The sequence below is a fragment of the Rhipicephalus sanguineus genome, chromosome 6 (assembly GCF_013339695.2).
Source record: "Rhipicephalus sanguineus isolate Rsan-2018 chromosome 6, BIME_Rsan_1.4, whole genome shotgun sequence".
Lineage (NCBI taxonomy): Eukaryota > Metazoa > Arthropoda > Arachnida > Ixodida > Ixodidae > Rhipicephalus > Rhipicephalus sanguineus.
This window is the reverse complement of record NC_051181.1, coordinates 72932319-72959927: the sequence shown is the minus strand read 5'-3', so window position 1 is coordinate 72959927 and position 27609 is coordinate 72932319. Positions and strand designations below refer to the sequence as shown.

Here is a 27609-nt window from a genome sequence, read left to right as displayed (position 1 = left end):
CCAGCTTCCTAGTGGCTCGAACGGGAAGGTTCAGGTGTTCCTCTTGGCGAAGAAAAATCCAGGTGGCGCCAGTGAAACTTTTTCTAGTCGCCCCGCCCCTTCTGTTGTAGGCGCTTGCGCACGTTTCTTGCGTGTATTTCTCCGCGTTCCGCGTCGTTGTAGCGGTGCCGCCCATTAATAGACAGTTTGAGTTGAGCGCCCGCTAGATATATGTGGACGCAGCCTGTCATAGAGAATGGCTGGCAGGCTTCGTCCGCAGAGCTGCTGCGGATGCCCAAATAAAACTGTGTAACGCGTTTAACAGAGAACGTGTATGCCGTTCGCTTCCACTAACTTCCCAGGAATATCGTACTCGGCTGTTTCAGGAGGTTGAAACAAGTTACACATGTAACTGTGCCCGCGATTGAGATTAATTTCATTCTAATTTTAAGCAACTTGCACGCAGCAAGTGCGTGAGATCGAACAGTGGACCATACGCTGGGGATAATAATTTTCGTCCTTATTATTTGCAGGTCAACGCATTAGAAGAAAGAAAAATTAAAGCGCTTTCGGGTGAGGACGTACAACTGCGGTGTCTAAGCGGCGTCTGTAGTGAACCGGAATCGTTATAATTTATTATTACACTCTTATATTTTTCTTTATATTTCACTACAGCTGCTTCGACTAGGCGCAGCGACCATATTTCAGAAGCCAGTGATACACCAGCTCACGGCGTCTCACCGTTCTTCAACGGCGGCGCCAAGCACTGCTGTCAGCACTAGACGCTTGTCAAAAAAATAATAATAACTACGGGGTGGCAACAAAAAGAGTAACGCATAGTTGGTCCACTATAGGCGAACGCATCGGAGCGCTGGAAAAAAGTGCAGCCGCGATCCTTGCGGCGAGGCGACGCGTTCTGTTTCAGCCGCTGCACTGCCAGGCTCCTCCGTTCGCACCACTAGGATACATGTTCTAGTTCACTATAATGCTGGGTGAGGTGCTGTTGAAGGTGGTCAGCCCACCCCTTCACATCATCCGGTTTCAGTGTTGTGTTTCTTTATTCGGGGCGAAGCTCCTTATGGACGCCTTGTCGGCGTCCATCACGCTACACAAAACCGAAACCGAAACTGAACACGTGCAGAACAAAAAACACAAACGAAATGAAGGAAAAACGGAATCCAGAACTCAAGACGATTTACGAATTATAAGTTGCGATTATGATTACGATTATGAAATCTCAGATAAGAGTCGTATGCAGCACTCAAAACACTCCTGAAATATCTTAATAAAAATGAAATCGAACAATATTTAAAGGCACTATGTTGCCGAAACCAACAAATCTGGCTATCACAAATCTCAAGGATGTGCAGAGTGGGATGTTGGGGTGTGGAAGGTGTTGAGTCTGACAGTTTCACATTGGCTCTCCATTTGACTGGAAAAGAAACAAGTGATCTGACTCCCCGTGCTACACTTCCCCTTCCCCCTTTCCTCCGCCCCCCTTTTCTTTGCTTTATTTTTCCCTATATCCTTGAGAAGTAAGATGCTTAGTTAATATGTTTGTTGTTGTATAGTTGCTTGGTAGCGTACAGTGTATTACTCCAGTCTGTATGAGATTGCGTCTAGCGTTAGCGTAAGTTAGACTGACGCAATTTATCAGTATTTAGTTTACAAACGTCTCATGCGCTTGCGTGTACAGGTTCAATTATCTTCCCTGTGCGACCACAAAGCAGTAATAATGAAGGGAAAACGGAATCCAGAACTCAAGACGATATACGGATTATAACAAGAGGATTAAAATAAAAGAACATTAAAGAGGAACCAAGTAAATGAATTCGTATATATACATATATATATATATATATATATATATATATATATATATATATATATATATATATATATATATATATATATACACTTTATGTCACTCAGTTTGCATTCGCGGTGGCGACGAGCGGGTGACGTACAGTGACGTACCGGTAGGATACCCAGTGTTTCGGCACTCGTCATGATTCACATCAGTGGAGGTGCGGTGATTTTTGTTTTCATGTCATTTCCCTGGCGCCGTTGCCAACTCATATTTTCTATTTTATGTACCATGCATCGCGCCGCGCACCTGCGTAACTGTGCGACCGTTGAAAGCGCTCTCTCTCTCTTAATGGTCTTGTTCATTTAATCCGGAGTTTGCAACTTTCTATGTGCGCGGATTGTTTTCGATCGCGTACGGGATTCAGTGAGAAGCATCACAGTACGCTGACGGATCCCGTGATCAGAGGCTTGACCGAGCGTATGTCTAAGAATATGGACCCTAACCGTTACGCTGGCGTTACGCACGTAGCGTTGAGCGGAGAGTTTATGCGATCCGTTGATATACCGAAGTGGGAAAGGAATGAAAACGTTCAAATACTGTCGACAGTGTGAGAGAAGTACAAATGTTCTCGGTGATCCGGTCGACACGTGGCACGTGATGGTTATGGTAGTGTCGGGTACAGGGAGGTCTTCAAGTTGCAAGCTCATGGATGCAAGCGCAAGAGGTTCCATTCTTCGTCGCCAATATGGGGAGCTATTCTTGATGTATTCATTGAGTGGGCTGTCCATTTTGGTCTCCGCTGATTGCCCGGAGCTTGACGAGCAGCTGGCCACCTGTGTCGAGTTCTTTTTCCGGAACATCATTTTGACGCAACGGATCTTCCACAACTTTCAATACAAATGAAAGGAAAGGAATGCGCTGTAACGCAAATAAGACAGCGTCCTGAGATCCGCTTTTGGCCGCGCGTATCTCGGAGGCCGCGCGTTAACTCTGATTGTTTGATCGCGTTAGCCCTCGAACGAATAGAATAGTATAGCAATGTTTGGGAAAGGGAACTGGTGGTGAAATAGACTGATGTGAGGAGGAGGAGAGAAGGTAAAGCATAGCACAGCCATGAATAGCAAGGAGCGGGAAACGCAAGTAAGGGTGGGGAGGAGGAAAGAAAGAGGGAAAAGGGTAAAGCATAGCATAGTCATGTATAGTAAGCAAGGGCGAGGAAGAAAAGTGAAGGCGAGAAAGATGGAAAGAAGGAGGGGGAGAGGATAAGTAAGTCATAGCGTAGCCATGTATAGAACAGGATGGCAAAGGTATGTGAGGATGATGATGGAAAGGAAGAGGACAGACATTGAAGCACAGCACAGCGACATGTAGTATAGTATACCAAGGGGCTGAAAAGCAGTTGAGTCTTGAAGAGGACAAGTCCATTTGCCCAAATGTCGGCTCCAGCGACACCCTGTGTTGACGAATTTTTCAACTTTTCAAGTTTCCATTTTCCCACGAACTTCTGCCTCTTTTACAGCGAAAGCTGCTATGAGCGCCGGTTTTGGCGCCGCAGTTGCCCGCCGCCGCCGCCGGTGTCCGTAACCACTATCGCTCGAAATAAGAAAGAAAAAGTCGCAGTTTCGCCGCAAGGGCGAAGCAATGAATGCGATAGCAAGAAACTAATGCTATACGAAGTGAGGCTCTCCAATAGATACTCTCAGTTTGAACAGCGCTCCTGTTGCAAAGGCGGCCGAAGCAGCGAAGGAAACTAACGTCCTTCAAGTGTCGAGCTGCGACACTTGATAGTTCGCGCTCATCTTCTGTTTGTTCGTTTAGCGGCGTCTCTTGAGCTCGAGTGACTTTCGTACGCTTCGTAACATGAGCGCGGACATCACGGTGAAAGCTTGAAACATCCCTCTTCCTCTCACCACGAGAAAACCGCGCGAGCAGACAGCGGAAGGGTAAGGTTCTCCCTGCGCAAATATAAGAAGAAGCCAGCGAGCTCGCCGACGACATTTAAATGCGCCCGTCGCGCTGCTAGAGCCATCTTGCTGGTAATGAAGAAACGCTTATAAGCGCCGGCCGTCTCTGAGTCCGTCCAGCGGTAAAGGGTGCGTATATAACGCTCGCCGTTAGCTACGTGGAGGATCTGCGTTTCGTGGCGCAGTGGTTAGCGCCACTCGCTGCGGAGCAAGAGGTCCCTGGTTCGATTCCGCGCTTCGGAGGCATTTTTCTGAATTATCTTTCTTTGGGGCATTTATATATATATATATGTATATATATATATATATATATATATATATATATATATATATATATATATATATACACGGTGCATGACGACGCCGGCAAAATCCAGCCGAGACTGTCCCTATAATTGCTATCGCAATAAAAAACGAAATAATAAAAAAAACATGCAACAAGACGGTGAGATGGGCTAGTTGGCTTTATGTGCGCTTATAAGCTTTGTGCTTCAATATGAAGAAAAAACATCCGGGGTGGAACTAGATTCGAACCTGGGCCCTTTGCGTGGGAACCTGGTGTTCTACCTCAGAGCCACGCCGGTGTTTGAAAATGCTTTGCAAAAAGACCCTTTACAGGCTTGATGTCGCGAAGGAACCACATTAAAATGTGTAATGTAGTGTGGTAGAAGAGTAAAATAACAACCCGGAGTCGCACAGCGCGAATTCGGTAACCAGGCGTCACACAACACCAACTGTGCAACGAGAGGGTTGTTGAATGCTTCCAACCTATTACAAGGGGATCTGCCATTAATTCTTCATCGTCATCAGCCACAGCATCAACGAAGTGAACATAATGTCTCACAGGTATTTCGCGGGTACCACGGTTCTCCGCAGAATGACGAAAACTTGCGTAGTGACTGCTTCCCTTCTTCACAAAAATTATGATGATTCATAGCGTAGTGGCTTCCTCGCAGTGCACTTTATTGGTTGCCAAGGAAGCCCATAACGTTCCCATGATCCATTTCTTCAGGGTCTCAATACAGTTAATTCCCTCTCTCTCTCTCTTTCTCACGTTAGCGTATGTTATAAAGCGTGGCGGGAGAATTCAATAACGACCGGGCGTCACACAATGCGAATTACGTAACTTGTGGGTCTATTAAACCTTCCAACCCATTACAAAGGGCTTCGCCATAATTCTTCATCGTCATCAACCGTCGCATCAACAAAGTGCACATGATGCCTTACAGATGGTACCTCGCTTCACCCCAGAATGACGAATAATGTCGTGGTGGGTGCTTCCCAACTTCACAAAAATTATGATTTTTGGCGTAGTGGGTACGTTGCTAGGGTACTTGTATTAGTAGCAGGGCTATTTTGATTCTGCATTTTTAAATTAGCATTAATAATATACTCTAACCTTCTATAATTCATTTTCACATGTGACCACATTTACCTATAAATTATTCGTTTCTTGGCCAATCACCCAGGTTCGTGTGAGCCGTTTATAAAGGTCATTATCATCATCATCGCAAAAGAGAGATAACGGGCTCTAGAAATGGCGCTCTTGCAGCTTTCGCTGTGACTGTGCTGCGCTATCCGAGCAGGCCTGGCGTTTTTTGGATAGCCATGTGTAGTATAGCGTAGCAAGGGGCTGGGAAAGAGAAGCGAGGGTGATGGGGAGGGAAGAAAGAAGGGCAGAGGGTAAAGCATAGCATAGCTAGCCATGTATACTATTGATTAGCAAGGGGGTAGGAAGGAAAGTGAGGGGCAAGGAGGTGTGATGTGAGCGTTAGGAGGAGGGAAAAGAGGAGGGGAGAGTGGAAAGCATAGCATAGCATGTATAGCATAGAAAGCGGCTGGAAAGGAGAGAGAGTATTAGAAACATGGAAAGAAGGAGGGGAGAGGGTAAATCATAGCTACGACCCCCCTCCCCCAACATAATGATGGATGGTGTGTTTTACCTAAAATAAATAATGGAAATCGGTTTTTTCCGCAAATAGAGAATGCCTTCAGCAAGTTGAACCACCCCCCCCCCCCCCGCGATAAAATTCCTAGCTGCGGGCCAGGGAAGTGAAGACAAGGAGGGAAACGCGGAGGGTTTACATAAAGCATATCACAACCACATATATAGTATGGTATAGCAAGGAGATGCAAAATGTAAGTCAGGGTGAGCAGGAGTGATCTTCGCACCACTACTGCAAAGCTGCGCCAAAATATTTTAAGGAAACTTACTGTGAATATTCAGAAAACCTGCATTAAGTGCTCGTCCGGATGTAATGAAAAAAGAAAACAAACAAGATTTGCAGTCAATGCTCGTGCCACCAAAAGTATAGCTTCCTAGTTCTTCGTAACGCTTGTTCGCAATATCACTGAAACTGTAACTTCTAGTATGATAACGTTTCATTTTTTATTTACAATATCTAACTTGCAAAGACAGATACAGGGCCCCATAGACTTAACTCTACTGTCATGCTTTGGTGCTGAGACAGTGTTTCTTGCGCTCTTTTCAACGCGAGCGATCATTGAGCTTCGCGGAGCGTTTTTTTCGTAGACTCCTTGTAGAGATGGAGCCACGCTTCGCGACCACGCCGGCAACGTCCGGCTTGGCGCGTATGGTGTTTGGCCGACACGAGATTGCAAGGAACTTCAATTCAAGAGATGTTCATTCCGACTGAGTCAGCTTTAAGGCGTTGGTCGCGTCGTGGCAACATATTAAGAGTGTGGTAATTATCATATTTAAACAACATGCTTTGCCGGTACGCGTTATATCGTTACATCTACTCTCACTTATCGATGATCCAGGCATTTTTAGGGCGTTAAACGGAAAAAGCTATGCCGTAATCTCCATGTTGGTGTTTTGTGTGTTCCCATCTACAGAGCCGTGAACACTGGAGACCCAGATCTGGATGTATTGAAAAAGGTAAAAAGGATTTCATTGCAGCCAGCCACCCGAACATTCTTCTTTAAACTATACACAGGTACAGTCGCGCCCAATATGACCTACAGCATGTTGTGCTTGCTCAAACTGGCGCCACCACTGTAAAGCGGCGCCCACATAGCAAAAACTAATGAACTAAGCCGTTTCTGTTACTGGTATTCTCTAACGCAATTTAACATTTGTCAGTATCTCCGTTCATGTTTAGGGCCCCTTTAACCACGACCACCATGTTGCAAGTCATAATGAGCGCGACTGTACAATGAATGCTAAAGCGTTGTTGTTCAACGTGGCTTCCATATGCCAAGGGGAAGTCATCCTATATTTTTTGTGAGAAATACCGGAAGTTGTACATCATGTACGCATGCACTGTTGAGCAGTGGTCTACTAATAGGACATGCTGCAAGGATACTATCACCATGGCATCAAGTTTCTGCTAACACAGGACCAGGGGCGTAGCCAGAAATTTTTTTCGGGGGGGTTCAACCATACTTCATGTATGTTCGTGCGTGTGTTTGTATGTGTGCGTGTATATATACGCAAGCAAAACTGAACAATTTCGGGGGGGTGGGGTTTGAACCCCCCAACCCCCCCCCCCCCTTGGCTACGCCCCTGCACAGGACGATGATATACTCCTCTACGAGTACATCATACTTATGGGCCTCCACTTTCAATGGATCTCAAGGATGGCGTGCTACCAGTGGAAATCATATGCCCGACTGGCGCTTGTATATATTGGACTTTGTGCTCAGCGGTACCTGGAAGCGCTGAACTTGCAACGGCGTGAACATCATTGGCAGAGCAGGGTAAAATCCCTGACAGCACTTAAACTATTTTACATAGGCAACGTGCGCCATAGTGGCGGACGGGCATTACTGTGTATTGGATGGAGTTTTTTAACATCGAAAGTCTGGCACTAAGACGTCCGTTAAGAAACAACCCTGCTGCGCGCCATTGCTAAAAACAGCCAAGCCGCCGCCACGCCGAGGAGCAGCCGTCGCCATAGCAATCGGAACAGCTTCTTATAGAGTGGCTAAGGGACCGCGATTTCGACACATTCAGAGTGGCGAGCTTTGCGCGTATTACAGATCCGCCCGTCGCCTTATCTTGGCTGCCGCTTCGAGCGGCGAGCTCAGGAATAACCAGCTTCGCTTTGCCAAGCGACTTAGTGCAAACTTCTCGCATTTCTTTCATTCTCACGATTTTTTTTTTTTTTGGTTTTGACACATGTAGAGGACTGCCAGTAAAGAAATGGGGGTGTAGCCCACTGCTCAAGACACTTGCATTAGGAGCCAGTGGGCCCGGTTTCAAAGCCAGCAAGACATTGAAAAAATATTTTTGCTTCATACATCTGTTAGTGGCGCGAGCTGCGATTAGCCGTCTTGTTCCTCTTCCAGGGACCTCCGGTCAAGCACTTAATTCCGGTTTAACGAGTATGCAGAAAAGTTTACTTCATGCAGAAAAAGTCTCGTAAAAAATCAGGCGAAGCTTGCACTAAGCCGCGAAAGTCTTGAAACAGCTAAACTGGACGATTTTGAATACTACTCTAGCTGCTTCTAGGTTGTTTCTAGGCCTTAGCTAGGTGATGTTAATTGTTTCTAGGTTGATTCAACGTCGTAGCTAGGCTTTAGCGAGGTGATGTTAGGTTATTTGTACGTTGATTCTGAGTACAGAGAGGTTCGAGGTAAACCACATAAAATGACACACATGACACCGGTGTCATAGATTTACGGGCACGTCATTGGCGTAGGCCTTCCATCGCTTCGGGGTCTAATCACAGCCACCGCTACTTTTCTCGTTCCCTGGTATTCTGTCGTTGTACGCACTCGGAGGGCTTCGGCTCGCCGCAGTCGCTTCACGGCCGTTTGCTGGGCTGTTGCCTTCTTCCTTTTTAGTGGGAGTTTTTTGTAGTGGGACTTACCCATTTTCTGTGGCACATACCAGTTTATGATGATGATAGTCTTCTGGTAGGCCGCCCAGTTGTAGATACCCGTTTGAGGACGATAGTTTTATTCTCAACTTTTAGTGGACCAGTGGTGAGCAATAGAATTCACCCAATTTCTGTGGCGCATACCCGTTTATGATCATGATAGTTTTTTGTATGGGGTGTAAAGGAACGATTTGCTGAACAGGATCGCTTTTAAAAAATAAAAGAGTCAGCGGAGCTTGCACAAAGTCGCAAGGCTGGTTCGCAGCAGAGCTGCCGGGCGCCTGGCTGGTTGTGCCTTGGCTGGGCTTTTTCGAAGTTTTGCTAAGTGTTGCCAGATCAATCGATACGTGCATGCATACACAGCTGCACGAAGTGTTCACGTGATCTATCGTAAACCATGTATTGGCCACTAGCTTATCGAACGGTATCGATTGGGTGTCGATTAGACATCACGTAGCAGCACCGAATACAGGATTCCAGTAGCTTAATAACCTTAACTATGCTAATGAGCATATATGGGCTTAGTCTCGTGTAACTCTCATTTCGACGCCTCAACTGGGTAATTAGCTAGTTACTTAACTAGAACTAATTGGGCCTAATTAGGATAGGCTCGGTAAGATTTGCCAAGATCGACCTCCCTAGCAACACTAAGAATTCAACTCGGCCTAATTAGAGGCAAGTAGAACCATAATTATGCTTAGCTAGCAAGGTGCTACCATGCTCAACTAGGCTTAATTATGCTTGACTATGATTACCTTCGCTTAACAAGGCTCACTTAAGCTTCGCTTGGCTTGACGTGGCAAAGGCAAGCTGAAAACGAGCATGATAGGTTTCTTTCTACGCCACAGGAAGAAACCTCGAGTGTAACAGCTCTGCTGTCCAGCTCTACGATATCGATGGTTCGCGTTCAAGTTAAGTGTTATATTGTATACGCAGGATGTCGGAGCTTAAGATTACTTACGATAACGTACACCAGCGCCGAGGTGCCAGTGTCCCTACCAGACAGCTAAATCAAAGATTATGGTCGCCTTCGAATTTCTCGCGTTTACTCATATATACCTAGAGGTAGGCAAAAGCTGTGCAGCTCCCTCAGACTCACTCATGAAACGTGTTTTGCCCGTAGGGCTCACTCGGACTCCTACTCGCCAAAATTTTCCTCAAGTGGACTCACTCGGACTCAGGCTCACTAGAATTGTTTTCCACCGAACTCACTCGGATTCAAACTCATCGTGACATTGCTCATGCGGACTCACCCAGACTCAGACTCACGGATCGATTTGAGTGTGCGTGAGTCTGGGTGAGTTGACTCATGAGTGAGGTTGTCGTCCTATGGCTGCAACTTGTCGCCGTCGCCATCAGCAGTAGCATCAACAACATTATTTGCTTTATGTATTTATTATTTCATTTATTCCTTTATTCATTTATAATTTATTTAATTATACACAAACCTCAAATGTTCGCGCCTAGAATGATTCGTGAAAAGGGGCGGGGGATTATTACAGAAGTAGCAGCAGAAAAATACGGTACAAGGTAAATGTACGCAAATTAAAGGTCGAGATGGCGAAGCAACCTCGGAAAGAGATTTCCATAGTATACCTCTCTGTGCCATGCCATAATAATTATGTAACAGGTGGGTGCTCTGCTGAAAATTTATCAGCGGCATGGCCGTAGCTTTACGGTACGGTTAACGTGGGCTCTGTACGGTAGAGCACAAATAACAGGATGTGGCTCAGTTATTATTATCGGTAGCCGCAGCCTAGCTATAGAATTTCGTTAGAGCCCAGGTAATGCAGCGCCTTTTATACCTTTTGAAGTAACGTAGCTGACACAGGCCAGAACCACAAGTAAAACAAGGTTTATTCCAAAGACCTGCGATCGTCGTCTTCCTCAGTCTACTCAGACCTATGTGCACGCGCCGTGCAGATGCGCTCAGCCGCAGTTCCGCAATTGGCGCGATACAGCACTTCCTTCCCCTAAAGTGTCTGGTGAGAAATTGCACTTTTTTCTAAAACCTGTCCGGAACTCTTCTTTTGTGAGTTGAACGTCTGGGTAGGACAGGGTCTTCCACAGCGCTTGCAAGCTGGTCTGTACCCGCCCCTTCGTCTGTTTGTGCGCCGAGTTCCTTTGCGGGTAGTTGTTGTGGCAGCGAACCTTCATCGCCGATGGTCGTTTCGCTCTCGCTTGAATGGGTCACGGAGGCTTCTTGCTGCGCTTGCTGAGCTTCCCGAAGTCGCACCTGGTTGACATGTCGTCGCTGTTCTCCTTCTTCCGTATCAACAGTAAGCAGCCGACCCCCGCTGGCCGCAGTCACGGTACCAGGCAGCCATCTCTGTCCACTGCGGTTATACTGTCGTGACCAAACTCGTGTTCCAGGAAGAATCAAGCGGGAAGGTGGTGCTGCAGCCTTGACTGTCTCTTTTGTGTCCTCTCGCACCGGGAAATGAGCACTTAGTCTGGTTCTTGGTTGGGCACCTAGCAACATCTCTGCGGGCGATTTCCCGTCCTTTACCGGCGTTACCCTGTACCGAAGCAAGAATTTAGCAAGTCGACATTTCAGTGACCCTACTTTGTTCTTCTTTAGTGCTTCCTTGACAGTGCGCACTGCCCGCTCTGCTGCCCCGTTCGACTGCGGATAATAAGGGGCAGTTGTCACGTGACGGACATGGTTATCCCGAAAGAAGGTCTTTGTCACCACACTGGTGAATTGGGGCCCATTATCGGACACCACTGTGTGAGGCAGGCCGAAACGAGCGAAAATACTCCGAAGAACTTCCACTGTGGTGTCAGCCGTCGCTGTTTTGAGTGGGACTGCCTCTATCCATTTCGTACCTGCGTCCACCAGCACAAGGATCATGTGACCTTCCACAGAACCAGCAAAGTCGACATGCAGCCGAGACCAGCGCTTGTCAGTTTCAGGCCAACTTGAAGGAACCTGAGCTGCAGGTAGTGGCATACACTGCACACAGTGCGGACAACTTTTTACAAGACTCTCTATATCGTGGTCCAGAGCCGGATACCAAAAGAACGCGCGTGCGAGGCTCTTCATTGCCGTGATGCCCGGATGGTTTTCGTGCAATTCTTCCAACATGAAAGAACGCGCTCTCTCCGGCAGAATGACACGATGACCCCAATAAACTAATCCGTTGCTCACTGTCAGCTCATCCCTACGAGTGAAGAAAGGACGGAAACACTGTTGTCCCGCACTCAGTTCTCCTGGCCAACCCCGCAGAATCCATGTCATTACTTGACGAAGCACTCTATCTTCAGCGGTGTTCTCTGCTAGCTTCTGCGGACACAGAGCAAACTCGTTTAAAGCTTGCGCGTGCAGCACGTATTCTACCGAAGAGCTTTCTGTTGCGCTTTCTTGATTAGTCAGAGGTAAGCGGCTCAAAGCATCGGCGTTACCATTCAGCTGTCCTTTCCGATATTCGAGCTCATACTGATACGCTGACAAAAGTAATGCCCAGCGTTGGATCCTCGCTGCTGCCATTTATGGAATGGGCTTGTCCTGATGAAAAAGCCCGGTCAATGGCTTGTGATCAGTGACCAGCGTAAACCGGTTGCCAAAAAGATAATCTCGAAACTTGGTCACACCGAAAACTAAGGCAAGCCCTTCCTTTTCCAACTGCGAGTAGTTTTTCTCTGCAGCAGTCAATGTTCTCGATCGAAAACCAATCGGATAATCTTTGACGTTGATGCGATGAGACAGCACAGCACCCAAACCATACATGGAAGCGTCACATTCAAGCCGAAGTGGCTTACAAGGATCATAATGAATTAGAAAGTTTGCCTTTTTCATAGCCTTCTTGGCTTCTTGAAATGCGCTTTCTTGCGCATGTCCCCATTTCCAGGCAACTCCCTTCGTCAGCAATGCATACAGTGGTGCTAGCATGGTTGAGAGGTTAGGCAAGAATTTGGAGTAATGCGTGATTAAGCCCAGAAAAAATTTCAACTGGCTCACCGAAGTTGGCGACGGTGCACCTAGTATGGCGCCGAGATTGTCTTGCAAAGGATGCAGGCCTTTTTCGTCGATGCGGTGGCCCAGAAATGTCACTTGTTTTTCTCGGAATCTGCATTTTGTTTTATTCAGCTTCAGGCCGCTGTCCTGCAGTCGTTGGAACACTTGTCGCAATACCGACATATCGTGCTTCTTTTCCGCGACAATAATGTCATCTAGGTAGACTTTCACTCCTGGCAGACCTCGGAGGACTGATTCCATGCGCCTTTGGAACAGAGCTGGGGCTGAAGCGATTCCAAAAGCGAGGCGATTGTAACAGTAGAGTCCCTTATGCGTGTTCAGCACTGCGATCCTTTTAGCTTCGGCGTCTAGAGGAAGCTGGTTGTATGCGTTACGTAGGTCCAACGTACTAAAGACTTCACCTCCAGCAAGCGCTGCGAAGATATCGTCAGCTTTCGGCAGAGGATACTGTTCCAAGTAAGTAGCCGGATTCACCGTTAACTTGAAGTCCCCGCAGAGTCTTATGTCACCGTTCTTTTTCGCCACGGGGACTACCGGCGTTGCCCATTCAGAGACGCTGATCTGGGAAAGCACTCCTTCTTCCACCAGGCGATCAATCTCAGCTGAGACTTGGGCACGCATTGCATAAGGCACGGTCCGTGCTTTGCAAAAACGAGGCCGAGCGCCTTCCTTGATGTGTAGCTTAACGGGAGGCCCTTCACAGCAACCCAGTTTGTTGTCAAACAGCTGCGAAAATTCGTCAAGTAGGGCTTTCAACTGCGCATTCTGTTGAACAAAGTTTACACACGCAGCGCTGTTGGCGTCCAAAAGAGACACGCCGGCCTTGCGAAATTCCTTGATTGTACGCCGGCCGCAGAGGAGTGGTCCTTGACAGCCCACCACCACTAACGTACTGGTCACGCGGTTACTGTCCCAGACTTCACGTCCATGGTTAACTTGCCAATGACGGGCAGGGGTCCAAGAAAGCATGATAGCCGCAGGGCAGTTTTTGCGAGAGCTGGCCACCGCCTTCTGTGTCTCTCGTATACACTCACTGGAATCACACTCACCGGCGAGCCCGTGTCGATTATCATGCTCAGTTCCTGCCCTCCCCACGTCAAAACCTTCTCGAGAGGCCGCGAGACGTCCCTGTCGGTCGCACTGTGTGCCACCAAGGCAAGCGTAAATTCTTCGCTCTCACTTTCATCTTCTTCCACGACATATGCACCTGACGTCCGGGAACGACTCCTGCGGCATACCCTGCCCAGATGACCTTTCCTCCCGCACATACGGCACTTGGTGTTTCGATGGCGGCACACGTTGGAATAATGCGGCCCGTCGCAACGTTCGCACAGTGGACGACTGCTTTCTAGGTTGCTACTCGGCGCCCGGGACTCACGTCGTCGTAGTCGCAGCAGGGCGTTCATGGTACCACTGCCGTTGCCCACGCCAGTCTCCTGCATGTCACTGACGTCTTCCTGTGCCTTCTCGGAAGCCCTGGCGAAGTCCTCGGCCTCTTTCAAGGTCAGCGTAGCTCGCGTCAACAAAGAACGCCGTGCGTCGTCGTCCCGGATACCGCAAACGTTGCGATCTCGTAACATACGGTCCATCATACTACCGAAGTTGCAGCTTTCGGCTAGCCTCCCGAGTTCCGCGATGAAATCTCGCACACTCTCGCCTCCCTTTTGCTTCCGCATGAAAAACGCATAACTGGCTGCAATTTCATTAGCTTGCGGGTTGTACTGATCTTCCAAACATTCCACAACCTGGTCGTAGCTTAAGGTGTTGACCGGGGTGCTTGGATTACGTCCTTGTAATATCCGTACAACACTGTCGCTCAGCGAAGAAATCAGCAAGGCGCGGCGCTTCCCGGGATCCGTTACTTCATGTCCCTCGAAGAAGGCTTCAAGACGTATGCGGTACGTACCCCAGCTTCCCGCTGCTCCATCGAAAGCTGGTGGGCGAGATCCCATGTCTTCTGGTCGTCCGCCTTTAGCCGAAGATTAAACCGGAGTAATATCCCATCTTCGTCGCCACTGAAGTAACGTAGCTGACACAGGCCAGAACCACAAGTAAAACAAGGTTTATTCCAAAGACCTGCGATCGTCGTCTTCCTCAGTCTACTCAGACCTATGTGCACGCGCCGTGCAGATGCGCTCAGCCGCAGTTCCGCAATTGGCGCGATACAGCACCTTTGATAGCATTGAACCAGACTGTTTACCCATGATCTGTTATATCATGTGGACTTTATGCTTATAAAGGACAATACCTCGTTAGTGTCCAAATAAATACCTTTCAAGCGCATTTTCCGGATCAAAATACACGCTTGAACGTGTTCTCAACTTCTCATAATTGTTCGAACATTAGACAACTACTTCCAGTGCGCAGTACGTACTTGGAGCAATGGCCTTACAGATGTTCTCGAGGTCGCTCATCTAACCTACGCTGTAACTGCCCGGCGTGCTGCGCGCCTCCTCGAGTGATTTTTGTTTCTTTTTTTTCTTGCTCTAAGTGGCCTTATAGAGATTTCGGTGGGAAGGGTGAAAGCAGGAGTGATGGTACCGTGTGCTGAATACTTGGCACAAACAGGCTTGAGCATGTTTATTGACTCATTTTTTCCTCCGGCAAAGTCATATTAAATCACATCTAAGGCAATTGACCTCTCCTTCTAGCAGGTATGCAGAAAAGCTCAACAACACGAATGCCTCTAGGTTGAAATTGCGGTGAAACATTATTGATGATGATGAGAATGGAGGTGGTGTAGGTTGCCGGCGGATCTAACATTGCGAAATGCCTGGCAATTGCTCCACCCAGTTTCCTCCTTTCAACTCAACGTAGCTCCATATTTCATCGCACGATGAAGGCCACTGCATCGGCAGCGACGGCACGGGTCACTTCACAACTGTGTCAACGACGCCGGTGTCTCCTTTTCTCGGCTCATGCGCAACGCCTCTGCCCGTATGTCTCTCCAAAGGTCCATAACGCTAGAACCCTTCGTCTTTTCTCTGATGGTGGTCTCCATACGTCGCAGCTGCTCGGGAGAAAAGTACTCCTTCCACTTTCCAACCTTGCAGTTTCTCACACAGTTATGGCGCGTCGTATCTCCTTCGTGGGCTGAATTTGTAGTGATGTTTAAGCTCTTGAACCGCCTGTCTACATCTGGGTCAGAGCACTCGCTAAAGTTGAAGACCATAACCTTTTTCATGCTCTCGGCACTGCTGTTTCTGATGATAACGTCCAATAGGTTCTGCCCTTCCTCTCCATTCTCCTTTAGAGCTTTCAAGTAATGCTCGCCGATGAAGCTGGCGACACGAAGCACCACTTCCCGTATGTCTCTCTGCAATTCTTCGTACGTGAGAAAGAGAACGTTCGGCTCGTCCTTGAGCGAGTAACCGGCCACCAGGTGTTCGAAGTAACAGCCGTAAGGAAGACAACCCGTCAAGAAAGTCTCCAGAAAATCGTCGAATGTGCCATCTTGAAAGCGATAGAAGCTCAGCGAAGTCACCTGGAAGTTGCAAAAATTCGGAAGCATTGCGTTGATTAGGGGCAAGTTGGTGCGACATCATGTAAAATTAATCAGCATACACAAGAAACGCGCACGCACAGGACCACGGATGACACACATGAACAGCATTTGGTCCTGCGTCTGCGTGTTTCTTGTGTCCTCTTTTTCATGCTGATTACCTTTCCAAGCAAACGCTTGTCATGAATTTTCTTAGTCTGTTTTAAGGCGCTGATGTGACCTAGCACGATGTTTTACAGCTATGCCTTGTACTCGGTTGTGTGTCAGTCTTGACTGATCCCGCTCGGGACGTGGATGGAATGTTGCTCTGACAACTGCTTAGGCACAAAAAACTGCGAAATATAATATACCGCTACAAAATGCACCGATACCACTCTGGCCTTTACAATAACCAAGGTGAATGACAAGGTAGTAAATCTTACGCTAATAACTACAGCACCATTGGTTTATTCTAGACAGGTTTCATTAAGCAGTTCTGTTTTTATATAAAAAAAGGAATATAAAAAATTCGGCAGATCCCACGTACCGTGGGAGTCGATGTTATGCGAAGCATGCGGCGGGAAGGTGACTGTGTCGTAATTTTTTTTGTGGCGTAATATTTTTTACTGAGCGAAACGTTACAAAATGACGCTAAAAATTTGTATAAATTTTATACGCACACATATACGTTGAAGAGCCGCATATGTGTTATAAAACCAGTTGTTAACAGTTGGGTAATGCTGCCAACGGCAACGTGGGTATTACCAACACCAGAAGCGGTAAGCTGATATGTAGTTATTTTACTTGTCCCTTATGATGGATAACGCACGCAGGTCTTACGAACCCGTGTGCATGTGTGGAAGAAGTTATTGACAGCCACCAACTCGATCTGGGGGCCTCCGGCTCCCCGGATTCGAGTTCCTCAGGTCTCCAATAAAGTTCTTGTCATGTCATGTCATGTCATGTCAAGTTGTTGGACAAGGTCATCGTCACCGTGATCAGTAAGCACCAGCAGCTGGTCATGACTTTTTGTCGGATCCGGTCGTGGTCGCGGTGACGAGGGGTCCATGTGTAGTGAAGTATGAGGTATTGTACAGCTGTTGGAATTCGTGGATGCCTCGGTCATTTCGTCGACAAATTATCTGTCGATAGAGCCGGCGACGTGTCGGAACCTGAAGTCACCCTTCGCGCTGGTGAGGTATAGGCCGTCGAAGCTGGTAAGCCTGGATAGTGCTACGTTCACCAACATCAGTCGATCGCGCCTGTCTTATTCGTAGACTACCTGGGCGTATGTGGCCTACGTAGCGTAGTCTACAAAGCGGCTGTCAATCAACCTGGCATCATCCTCTGTTAGCATTAGGTCATCGCCCAGCCGCGTGAGAAATGAAGAGGACACTGCGTCGTTGTGGCGGACTAACTGCGCGGTGTGGCGGCCTAACTGTGCGGTACGGTGCGATGATGTGAATATCATACGTAACTTTCGTTAATGTATTTCTCCGGGGTCGAGCAATGCTTCAATATTGCTTGCTGAATGATAGGAATACAAAGGTAATGTTTGTTAGACTGCTATAAAAGCAAAGCCAACACTGGAACCACAGACGTTAAACTGATATGACGCCTGTATCGTAGGAGTATCATGTAGTGTTTATTGCTTTCTTGAAAATTAGATAGCAAGCACCACAACCCCAATTGACGTTGCACCTTATACATAGGCTAGGCTAGGCCATGCATAGGCTGTTTTTCCAAACCAGCTTATAGACCTGGCGTGGCTCTGTGGTAGAATACCTGATTGCCACGCAGAATGCTTGGGTTCGATTCCTGGTGGGATCCTAATTTTTATTCTTTCCATTCGTCGGGTCAACGCTGCCGATGTTGGTTTTTCTTAACGCTCTCGCATTTAAGATACCAATGTCTGTTCTCTCCGTTCCTGGCTACATATAAACTGTCAATCACCTGTGGCGCATACCCGTATACCGCGGCCCTTGGTAAACGGGTATGTGCCACAAGTGTCTAGAGAAAAGGGTTTGACGACGTACGCGACGGAATTTTCACGTTATTCATGCCGTGACCCATCAGTCATATTCGTCAAATCCTCTTACACTCTCATGCCAGTTTTGGTCTACACCAAGTTAAGGAGGTGACCATGAGAGCACCCAGACGTAGGCGGCTAGATAGATAGATATATACGTAGATAGAAACGCTCAAAATACCAAAGGTTCGCTAAGAAATGCTTCGCATTTAATACCTTGGTATGCGAAACAAAAGCCCACTAGATCTATTTATACCACTCCTGTCAGCGGCAGCAAAGGGTATACGCGATGCGCAGCGCCTATACCCCAGGGCACGCCTGTCTCGCACTCAGGTTGCTGGCGAGCCGAGCGGATACTCTCGCACCCAGATGCCGGGCTGACCGGGGCTGCTAAGGCGCGCGCGGGCTGCACCAAGTAAACAGGGCAAGCTGCAGTTCTGAGGCTTTAAATTGCGAAAAAGTACCCGTTCACGCCGCTTCAGCGTATAAGAGCTCGTCTGGGCACTACTGCGTCGTCTTTGGATGCCAAAACAAGCCGTGCAACAAGAGGATATTAGCGTTGTCTGCGACGATTACGACACGCCACGGAAATAGTGCCGGTGCGGTGTTTTCAGCTTCGCCACGAGCGGATAACTACGATTCGAGTAGAAAAACTAGGAGCCGAGTGAAAATGCGCGAGTAAGTACACTAACAGCGTGTATTCTGCAGTGTGATGCCCACCTATTTTATTTTGCGAGCCTAATTTGCGTGACACGCTGCTGGGTCGAAGGCAGGCGCGAGCTTTGTGTGAGCGTGCACTTCATACCTTTGAGCGTTTCCTTTGACGAAAATCTAGTGCAAGGTAGTGCTTTCAAGCACAAGCAATCAGCATGCTTTGCCACTTTCAACGTAGTATTAAGCTTTAGTGCTTTTGATGGCATTCACGCCTTCGAGATTTCGTCTTCAAAAGGTAATAAATGGCACGGTGCTCCTCGACAGCTGGCCAGAATTTCGTGCTTTCATTTCAGTGTTTTATGTCCCCAAATTTATCTGTACACGAGGCATTCAGCTGCACATAATACATATATTGGCACGTAAGTAAACAGTACTCGCGCCAGTGTCCCTTACATCGCAGGCGTAGCTAACCGGCTTAACTAAGAGTAGCACAGTTTCGCTTGTAAAGCACCATCGTTACAAGAATAAAATAGCGCAGGTAGCTTCCAAAATGGATCGCTGAACGATACTTCAGGTTATACTCTCTGATAGCACGCTTTTGTGAGCAAGATGCATTATTATAAGAGCGCCCGTGAAACAAAAATTGCGTTCCGCGAAACTACCCGTAAAGCGCCCTCTAATTATTACGCGATGCATGCTGAAATGATGAGCTTTCACAAAACTTTGTGCACAACTTGCAATATGGGGCAACAAACACCGTTTCACTCTTTCGCGAGCTGCACTGCAATTACGATTCACGCGTACTACAGCGAGAGCGTTTTTTTTACAAATGTAACAGCGTACGTATCTGACGAGGTTGCTCCGCAGACCACTCAGCACGTACTGTATACATTGTGGACTTGCATGAGGAAGATGTTCTTGATGTTCCAATAAAATCAGCGAAAATGTCCAGGCTAGAAAAGACGCGAAACAGGCTCGGCAACGGGCTGACTTTCGGAAGTTTCACGTTTGCTCTGTGTAGCGTCTGCTGGCGTGGCAGCCCGCGCATGTTGTTTCGTCGCGTGTGCGATAGATGGCGCGACGCGCGATGCAAATATGGCGATGCGCATGGAATTCGCTGTGTTCTGGTCTATAGGGGCGCCACTGAAAGCCGCGTAGCGGCGGCCGTCGGAACCGCTGGCGGGTCGCGTAGCAGACGCCTCCTTTCACTGCAAGCATGACGGAAGTGCGCGCGTGCGATTTGCCGCTTGTGCGTCCCAAATAATTACTTTTGCGGCGATAGTGTGCGCAAAGGAGGCGCACTTTATAATAGTGGACATGTGTCCGATGTCAGAGGAGCGGCCGTGGTCAGAGCTGTGTTGGACGACAATGTCACCATACGCGCCAAGTGTTTGCCACAGACAAGCATCAACAAGCTTCCCTACGAAGTGGAGCTCATCGTAAGTACACCGCTTTCTTTATAACGCCCAATCACAAATGCCTGCATGCGCTGACCCATGAACCAACGTTTTTTCCTCGACACAGTAGCTTCGTTTACGTGCCATGTGTTTATATAGTAGATTTTGAGAGAGCGCTGTCGCACCGGCGCATGGATTTCAGGGGTGCGGCCACGCGAAGGGTCAGCGTTGGTAAAACTTTCAAACCAGCACGATAAACTGGGGAAAAGATCTCGGCAGCTTGCGCTAGTGGCGCGGGACTGAGGCACTGCGGATCTGATGGTCACCTAGCTTGTCATAACAGCTTGGCCAGCTTGGCTACGTATTTGCTGGGTGTGTTCATATAAGAACGTCGGTGCACCCCCTGTAATTTTGCTGAAAAAAATATATTTTGTTGTCTATAAGTGAAAGCAGGCGTTCTTACATTATTTCGAGCTTTCTTAAGCGAATTGAGCTCTTCCTTCTTTATGTGCTTTCTTCTTTTCTTTTTTTTTTTAGGGAGTGGGCGAGTGCGGTCGGGCTGTAGAAGCGCCGCTTGTGCCGCCAAGCAGCGTCTGCGTTATCACGTTACCGACGTGCCATAGGATCCCCTCAGCGGATCCTCTCCAGCCGCCTCCTTTGTGAGCCGTACGCAGACACCGGTGATCGCATTCCAGCGCCATCATTAGTTAAAATCAGAGGCGTAGCCAAGGGGGGGGGGGGGGGTTCACCCCCCGAAATTTTTCAGTTTTGCTTGCGTATATATACACGCACACATACAAACGCACGCACGAACATACATAAAATATGGTTGAACCCCCCCCCCCCACCCCGAAAAAAATGTCTGGCTACGCCCCTGGGTAAAATGCAGCCTATTTCGTGCAGCACACGTGTGATTCCACGGCGCTTTTGTAAAAGAGCCGTCACCTGCCCCACATTCTCTGGCATTGCGCTTCGCGCCATTCGTTTTTCAAGAGAGCCTAGGCATCGCGTCTTATCAGTAATAACAACCTCATGTGCATTGTAGCGTCTACAATGCGAGCGAGGCGACCAAGTGCAAACGTAGTAGCGTTCGCTGAAGACGTAGCGACATGAATGGAGAAATAAAAACACGGTAATCGTTCTAACACTGCCGTAAACAGAGCGCGATTGCTTACTTTCTACGTCGTACAGCGGCAATCCACCGCCGCCGTCGCTCTCTCTCATAAAATAGCACCGGAAACCCGTAGAAGTGCGTTCCCGCGGCGATCTTTTCTGTGTGTTTGAGCAGCCGACAACGCGCAGCAGTTAATTTTCGACATCGCTGAGGCCCGACCGAGTCGTTAAATCACGATGAAAACACATCTATAGCAACCGCGCCGAGCGAGCGTGCTCGGCACTCGGAGTCCACGTTCGCATCGTGTTGTGTTTACTGTGCGGTCACGGAGAGTGGCCTGGGAACTAGTGATGCAGAACTATCGATGGCACTATCGATACTATCGATAGCTGAGTCACTATCGAACTATCGATAGTAAAGGATACTATCGATAGCGCTATCGATAGTAAGAAATTCGATGGTACTATCGATAGTATAAAAACAACACCACGAACTCATTGCAGAATAAACTTGGTTCCCCACGCGCGCGGTACATAGGGGAGCCGGAAGACGAGACTGAAGGGCAAGAAAGTTGACATACTTGTGTTCTTCGCCTGAGTGCTTTGCTGACACATGATCATAAAGTCAAACTATTCAGTTGTAGCGGAAAGGAAGGGGTTACGTGTAGTGGAGCTGCGCAGCGTCAAATTTATATTGCTCTTTTTGATTTCAAAATACAAAATATATCGTGAACTAAGTTTGTTAATTGTAAGGTGTAACTGGTTGCTTTTGGATGTGAATTTATTGATTTATTGACGGACATATTCCGCCCTTTTCACTGCGGAAATAATTTATTTCTTGTGCCAAGAATTGCTCATAAATTAAGCGAAGCTGATAGTAGGCTATCACAAATATCTTGCCAATATGGCCGACCCGTAACAGCATCCTTATTCTCACCACTACCGATAGTATTGTCACATGGTTGTGGCGGTGAAGAATGCTGCAACAAGGCTGGGAAATATGGAGCTCTTTATTTGGACGATCTTGTGACCAGAAAATCAATACTAAAAATACAAGCGATACAGGCTGCGCACTGATAGCGGCGAGAACAGTCGTCCGCCGTCGAGTAATCTGATCATCGGTGGAAAGCGTTGTCTTTTATACATCAGTCATCAAACCTTACAGCGTTATCGCTGGTGCTCGCGTAATCTCTCGAATAAACTTGACTATTCGCGTCCCGCGCGTAACCTTAAGAGAATGATGTCAAACAATCGTGAAGACTCTCAAACATTACGGCGTGGTCTGCATCAAACGTTGCTAACAGTCTTTGTGGGTGAAACCCGATTACACCAAAACAAAGCAATAAACACGCGTGGCAGTAATATTGCTAGTAATATTTACCATGGTACTACCGAGTGCACTATCGATAGTTTGTCGATTGTAGTGCTATCGATAGTTTGTCTGCACTATCGATAGTTTCAAAGAAACTATCGATACTATCGATAGTCAATTTACCGATAGTTCTGCATCACTACAGTGGGAACTCGAGTTACGGCGGCCGGGTCGGCCGGGTGTTGTAAACACAGCCGCCGGGCCGAAGCTACGCCAGTCGCCCCGTCGCTGCTGCCTCGTTCGCCTCGCAGCGCTTTTGCTTAAATATACGAGTTCTTATTGTTGACGTGCCTTTGTCTTTCTTTACTTGTGAACACGCAATATCATCGCGCAACCAACGCCCTGGACGTCTACAAATTGCCGACCCGGCCGCCGTAACTCGAGTTCCCAGGCCACTCTCCGTGACCGCACAGTAAACACAACACGATGCGAACGTGGACTCCGAGCGCCGAGCACGCTCGCTCGGCGCGGTTGCTATACATCCATCCGTGCACTCGCGTTGACACTCACGGGAACACTGCTCGCCGGGACGCGTCAGCGCTTCCGAGCCGTGGCGGCAGATGGCGTCGACGGCGCTTTGCGCATCGCCTATAAGCGATTAAAGCCGGGTATAGCGATAGTTTCATGATATCAGCTAGCATCAGATGAAAATTACAGTATGAAATAGCAAAGTGTTAAAGAAACCATTGTGCTGTAGTTAAATAAAGTGAACTCAATCCATCTGCGTTTGTAAAAATATATTTGATAAAATCGAAATTGCAGAGCAGCATTCAATATCTAAAAATAATGTGCTATGATATTTCAAGAATCGAGACGTGTGAAATTACGTAGTTCAGGGAAATAACTCAGAATTCTAGAACATCAAATGTCGAAGTTTAAGCTTGTATTAAAGAAATGCCAAAAAATAGCTGCGATGCATTTTCTTTTTCAGGAGGTGCAGTTCCGACAATTTCTGGGCAAACTGTCGCAATCATGCAGCTACATCCACGTGATCGAATCGCAGCGATTAATAAATGTGAAGAAGCGCAGCTTAATTTTAGAGTGATAGTTCTACTTCTACCGGTGGAAGCCCATAAAATGGCTTTGTGGATGCACTTGAAATTCAAGCTCAGCCAGCGTCAATGTCCTCGTCTTCCTCCTCGGACGTGCGTCATCATAGAACGGAGAGGCGCCGTGTCGGTTCGTTCTCCTCTACCGCGCATCCGTTAGGCCGCGAAAGCTGCAAGCCGGCAGATGCACGCATCGTGACCTCAACTTCTGTCACGTGACTGCCGCACCGGCAATGCGAAGCTTTAATGGCCGTGCTCATGCAATACTCGCACCCAGAACTTTGCTAAAGCACCCCCCAAAAATATACCCCAAAATTACCAGTGCATTAGCCGCGCTCTTTTTGAGATCGTTAGATGATAGGCTACCGGGCCCAGCCCTCGTTAACCTCCTCGCCTTTCTTTTATTCTTATTCTCTCTCTCTCTAGATGTTATCCGTTGTGCGGTGCGAGAATTGAGAAGGTTCTTTGCTTTTTTTTTTCTGGCGCAAAACAAGACGGCCGTGCCCTGCTTTCGGTCCCTACAGGTAGCCAAATCACAGCCTAGGACATTGAGCTGATGCCTCGGAGGTGCCGCCATCCAGCAAACAACAGCGACTGGACGGCTGAAGAATGCACCCCTCGTTGACGCGTGCCGCTGGATTTGCGAGTCGCGGGGCGGGATTTCCTTGAAAACGATGGAGAAAATGTAGAAGGTCACGGGAAATATTGAACAAATACATTAGAACGGAAGACGATCTCATGTGCCACTGAGGCGAGTTTGAGGACGCAACGAGTAAAGAGGACGATGAGGATGAGGGCGAGGTATAACATTCTAGCAACCGCGTGAAAGTGACAAAGGTTATTTTTCGCTTCTGCATGTACAAGCGAGTACTGCAGTTCAATAAAGGCAAGCAAGGCTGAAAACGTATGATAGGTTAGGGCAAAGCAATGAATTAGATAGCAACAAATTGAAATGTAAGACGAAGTAAGGCGCGCAGCTAACTCTCTTGGATCCGATCTCGCGCAGCTCTACAAAATGGGGCTGCTCCAGCACACCAAGTATACAAGCCGTCTAGCGATATCTATCGAGATAGAGCGCTGCAGCGCTCGCGACTGAGACCTTACACTCAAAGTTCGCTGCTGCTGCTCTGGCGTCGCGGCCCCACCCCCTCCCTCTGCGGTGCCGAAACACGGGTGGGCCGTTTTCTATCTGCTTGACGAGTCGTCGACGCCAGGCTTCGCACGCGGGGTGATGTTATCGCATGCACCCTTCGTGCGACAGAGACGGCCGGCCCTTTTCATTTCTGCTTCAGCTGCGCTCGTCCCCAGCGCTTGCACACTTTTACCAGCTCGCAGACCATGGAATGTGGGGAGCGGTGTTACCCATTGGACTTTATAAGGAGAATGACGGTGACGGCGAAAACCCGCCGAGAGTGTCCATATAATTGCTCTCGCAGTATATACAAAGTTGTGTCTTTTTCTCCGTGATTTGGCCGCATGCGCGGTTTCACACCAAAATTCCAGAAAAAAAAAAAAAACCTGCCGCCAAGAGACGTAAAGACAGACTAGCTCGCGAACTATCGAAATCGTTATCACAAGAAAAGGCGACACGTGTGTCAGCGGCACATCTGTATCCTTGCGTGTCAGTGAATGTAATATACTAAATAAAGGCGACAGTTTTGCACAAAGCCCACCCTAATATACTGTTCTCTTATGATTATGCATGCGCCCGTTGCCCCTTTTTTTTTTTGCAATGAAGTTCAATGCGTCTTATTTCAATAACAATAGTTGGAGCCAGCGCCCGTCCTGTGATGTGCTTTTCAGTCTTGCCCTCGTCAGATGTAGCGCTACAATATTTTAAATAAGAATATGTCACCAAGTATCCCCGCAACGTGTTTTGTTAAATACACGAGTATATGTGGTAAATATTAAAAGCGTCTAGCTGCTTGACGCGCGGAGTCACCTACGCTCAGGACACCCGCCGCGGCATGCTTTCCGTTGTATACGTTGCTGATATCGCTCGACAAGCTTCATTTAACCGCGTGCAACCACTGCATTTCCTTGAAATATCGATACAGTAACACGCTCCTAACGTGCACTAAATTTTAAAAAGACGCTCGATTTGCTTACGAGGTGGTAGAGTGACACGCAGACATCCCAAGGGTTGCGGGCCACGTAGACGTACTTTGCCTCTGGGTTAAGCTTTTCCAAGCGCAACGGAAGGTGAGTGCGAAGAGTACGCACTGGTCCGATGGCCTTGTACTGCGATATGTCTGCGTAATACTCGACATTACGGGCGCGTCGATGGAACTCGTCGTAGCTGTCGATCGGCTTCCCATCGTTGAGGATTAACTGAATGATGTACTGGACCCAGTGCGTTCCGCTTCTGAGGTACGACACCTGCAATAGGTCTCCTTTGTGCGCAACGAATTGCAGACCATTCCTGATGGTTTCCGGAGTCGCAAGAGGGCACCTTGGTTCGCCGTCGATGATTTGGGCATATGGCTGGCGTCGCGTGAGAGCCATTTTAATCGAGGTTCAGCTTTTTCAACACCTTTTAATGCTCCTGCAAAAATGGCTAAAAAAGCAAAAAATGAAAGAAAAACATAGGACCTATCATGATACCATTCTTTATAACGCACAAAATGTTACTAATCGCAAACAACAATTTGCTGGGCAATGAGAATGCGTTAGAGTTAATTTAATCAGCATAAAACCACAGTAATTTCGAATGCAAAATGATTGCTTACAGTTAGGCAACATAAGGCAATATTAGCATGCAATAGAAAAGACTAGCCTGCACTTAGAGAACATTAGGGAGTAATATTCCACAGTTAACCAAAACTAGGCATCATTGTAGATTGTGATGCGTGGCTCCTTAGCAAGACTAGGCAACATTACATAACTCTCGTCGAAAGTTGCCCGACCAGTGTTATTATAGGACGAGTATATGCCATACGTGTCATGTGATTTGTCATATACCTGATGTTATGTTAGACATACTCATATTTCTCAGCTAACTGGATTACTAGCGAGTTTTAGTATAGCGGATAACAGCAAACGCAAGGATTTAGCGTTAGCGTTAGCGTTGCGTGCTCCTAAATGCGCATGAGCAGAACGTAAACGTAGCCCGAGCTCTTACGTACGAACGCTATTTCTGGAATATAGCGTTCAACGCTAACGCACGCAAGAGATCCCGTACGTAGGGCAAGATGGCGGTGCCTGTTGAAGCGAGAGCCGTCCACTTCGAATCTTGGTAGCCGTCGTCCTGCATTACTAAGCTTATTCATTCCCTAATAATGTTCGTATATGATTTAGATTTGAGTAATGAGGCTTCGCCAACCGTGTACCGCCGATAAAATAGCTCCGTTTTTGAGATACAAAGTGGATTTGCGCTGCAGAAGGCTTAGCAAGATTTGCTTGCAAGGTTCGCTCATGTTTTCTTTAGCAGCGCAGAGATGGCGACGCTGTCTTTAGTCGCCTGTTTCCAGGATACGGCCACAAGTCAAGCAGATACATGTCAGGCGTCGTTTCCCTTCATGCCTTTCGCGGCAGTGCATGAACGTGACGCGTGATGCGTCCCAGCTTAAAAAGGCCAGGTAATAGGGGTCTTGAAGAATTCTCGAACGCGGCATGTCGACAGAAACCAATGTGTCAGAACTCAACACTTCTGAGACGCAACAGTGGTGACTTTGGATCAGCTCGACTTGGTGGCGCTTCTGTGGATTCTACAGTGCATTTAGTGTTTTTATGTCTAGGTGGCGCCGTATGTGCTTGCGTTAGCGTTAGCGGGAATGCCTTCCGCTGTACTAAAAGACCACCAGTTGACACGCAGCGCGTTCCGTTTTAGCGTTAGCGTTGAGACGCACGCTAACGCTAACGTAAGCGTTTCCCGCTATACTAAAACTCGCTACTGCGACGAAAACTTCTCATTCATGGCATTCCTGGCTTCCTAT

The 27609-nt window shown here is 47.8% G+C and overlaps 2 protein-coding genes across 2 annotated transcripts; both read right to left on the bottom strand.

The window, feature by feature from the left end:
* Positions 1-2557: 2557 nt before the first annotated feature.
* Positions 2558-14159, bottom strand: LOC119397342 (uncharacterized). The gene is made up of 4 exons (XM_037664775.1): positions 13629-14159; positions 12562-12705; positions 11430-11556; positions 2558-2676 (listed from the first exon to the last, which is right to left on the bottom strand). Exons 1-4 carry the CDS (start codon positions 14157-14159, stop codon positions 2558-2560), a joined length of 921 nt encoding a protein of 306 aa, XP_037520703.1.
* Positions 14160-15454: 1295 nt separating this feature from the next.
* LOC119397341 (sulfotransferase 1C2) lies at positions 15455-26179 on the bottom strand. Its single transcript, XM_037664774.1, has 2 exons — positions 25784-26179; positions 15455-16063 (listed from the first exon to the last, which is right to left on the bottom strand). Exons 1-2 carry the CDS (start codon positions 26177-26179, stop codon positions 15455-15457), a joined length of 1005 nt encoding a protein of 334 aa, XP_037520702.1.
* Between the last annotated feature and the right edge of the window lie 1430 nt (positions 26180-27609).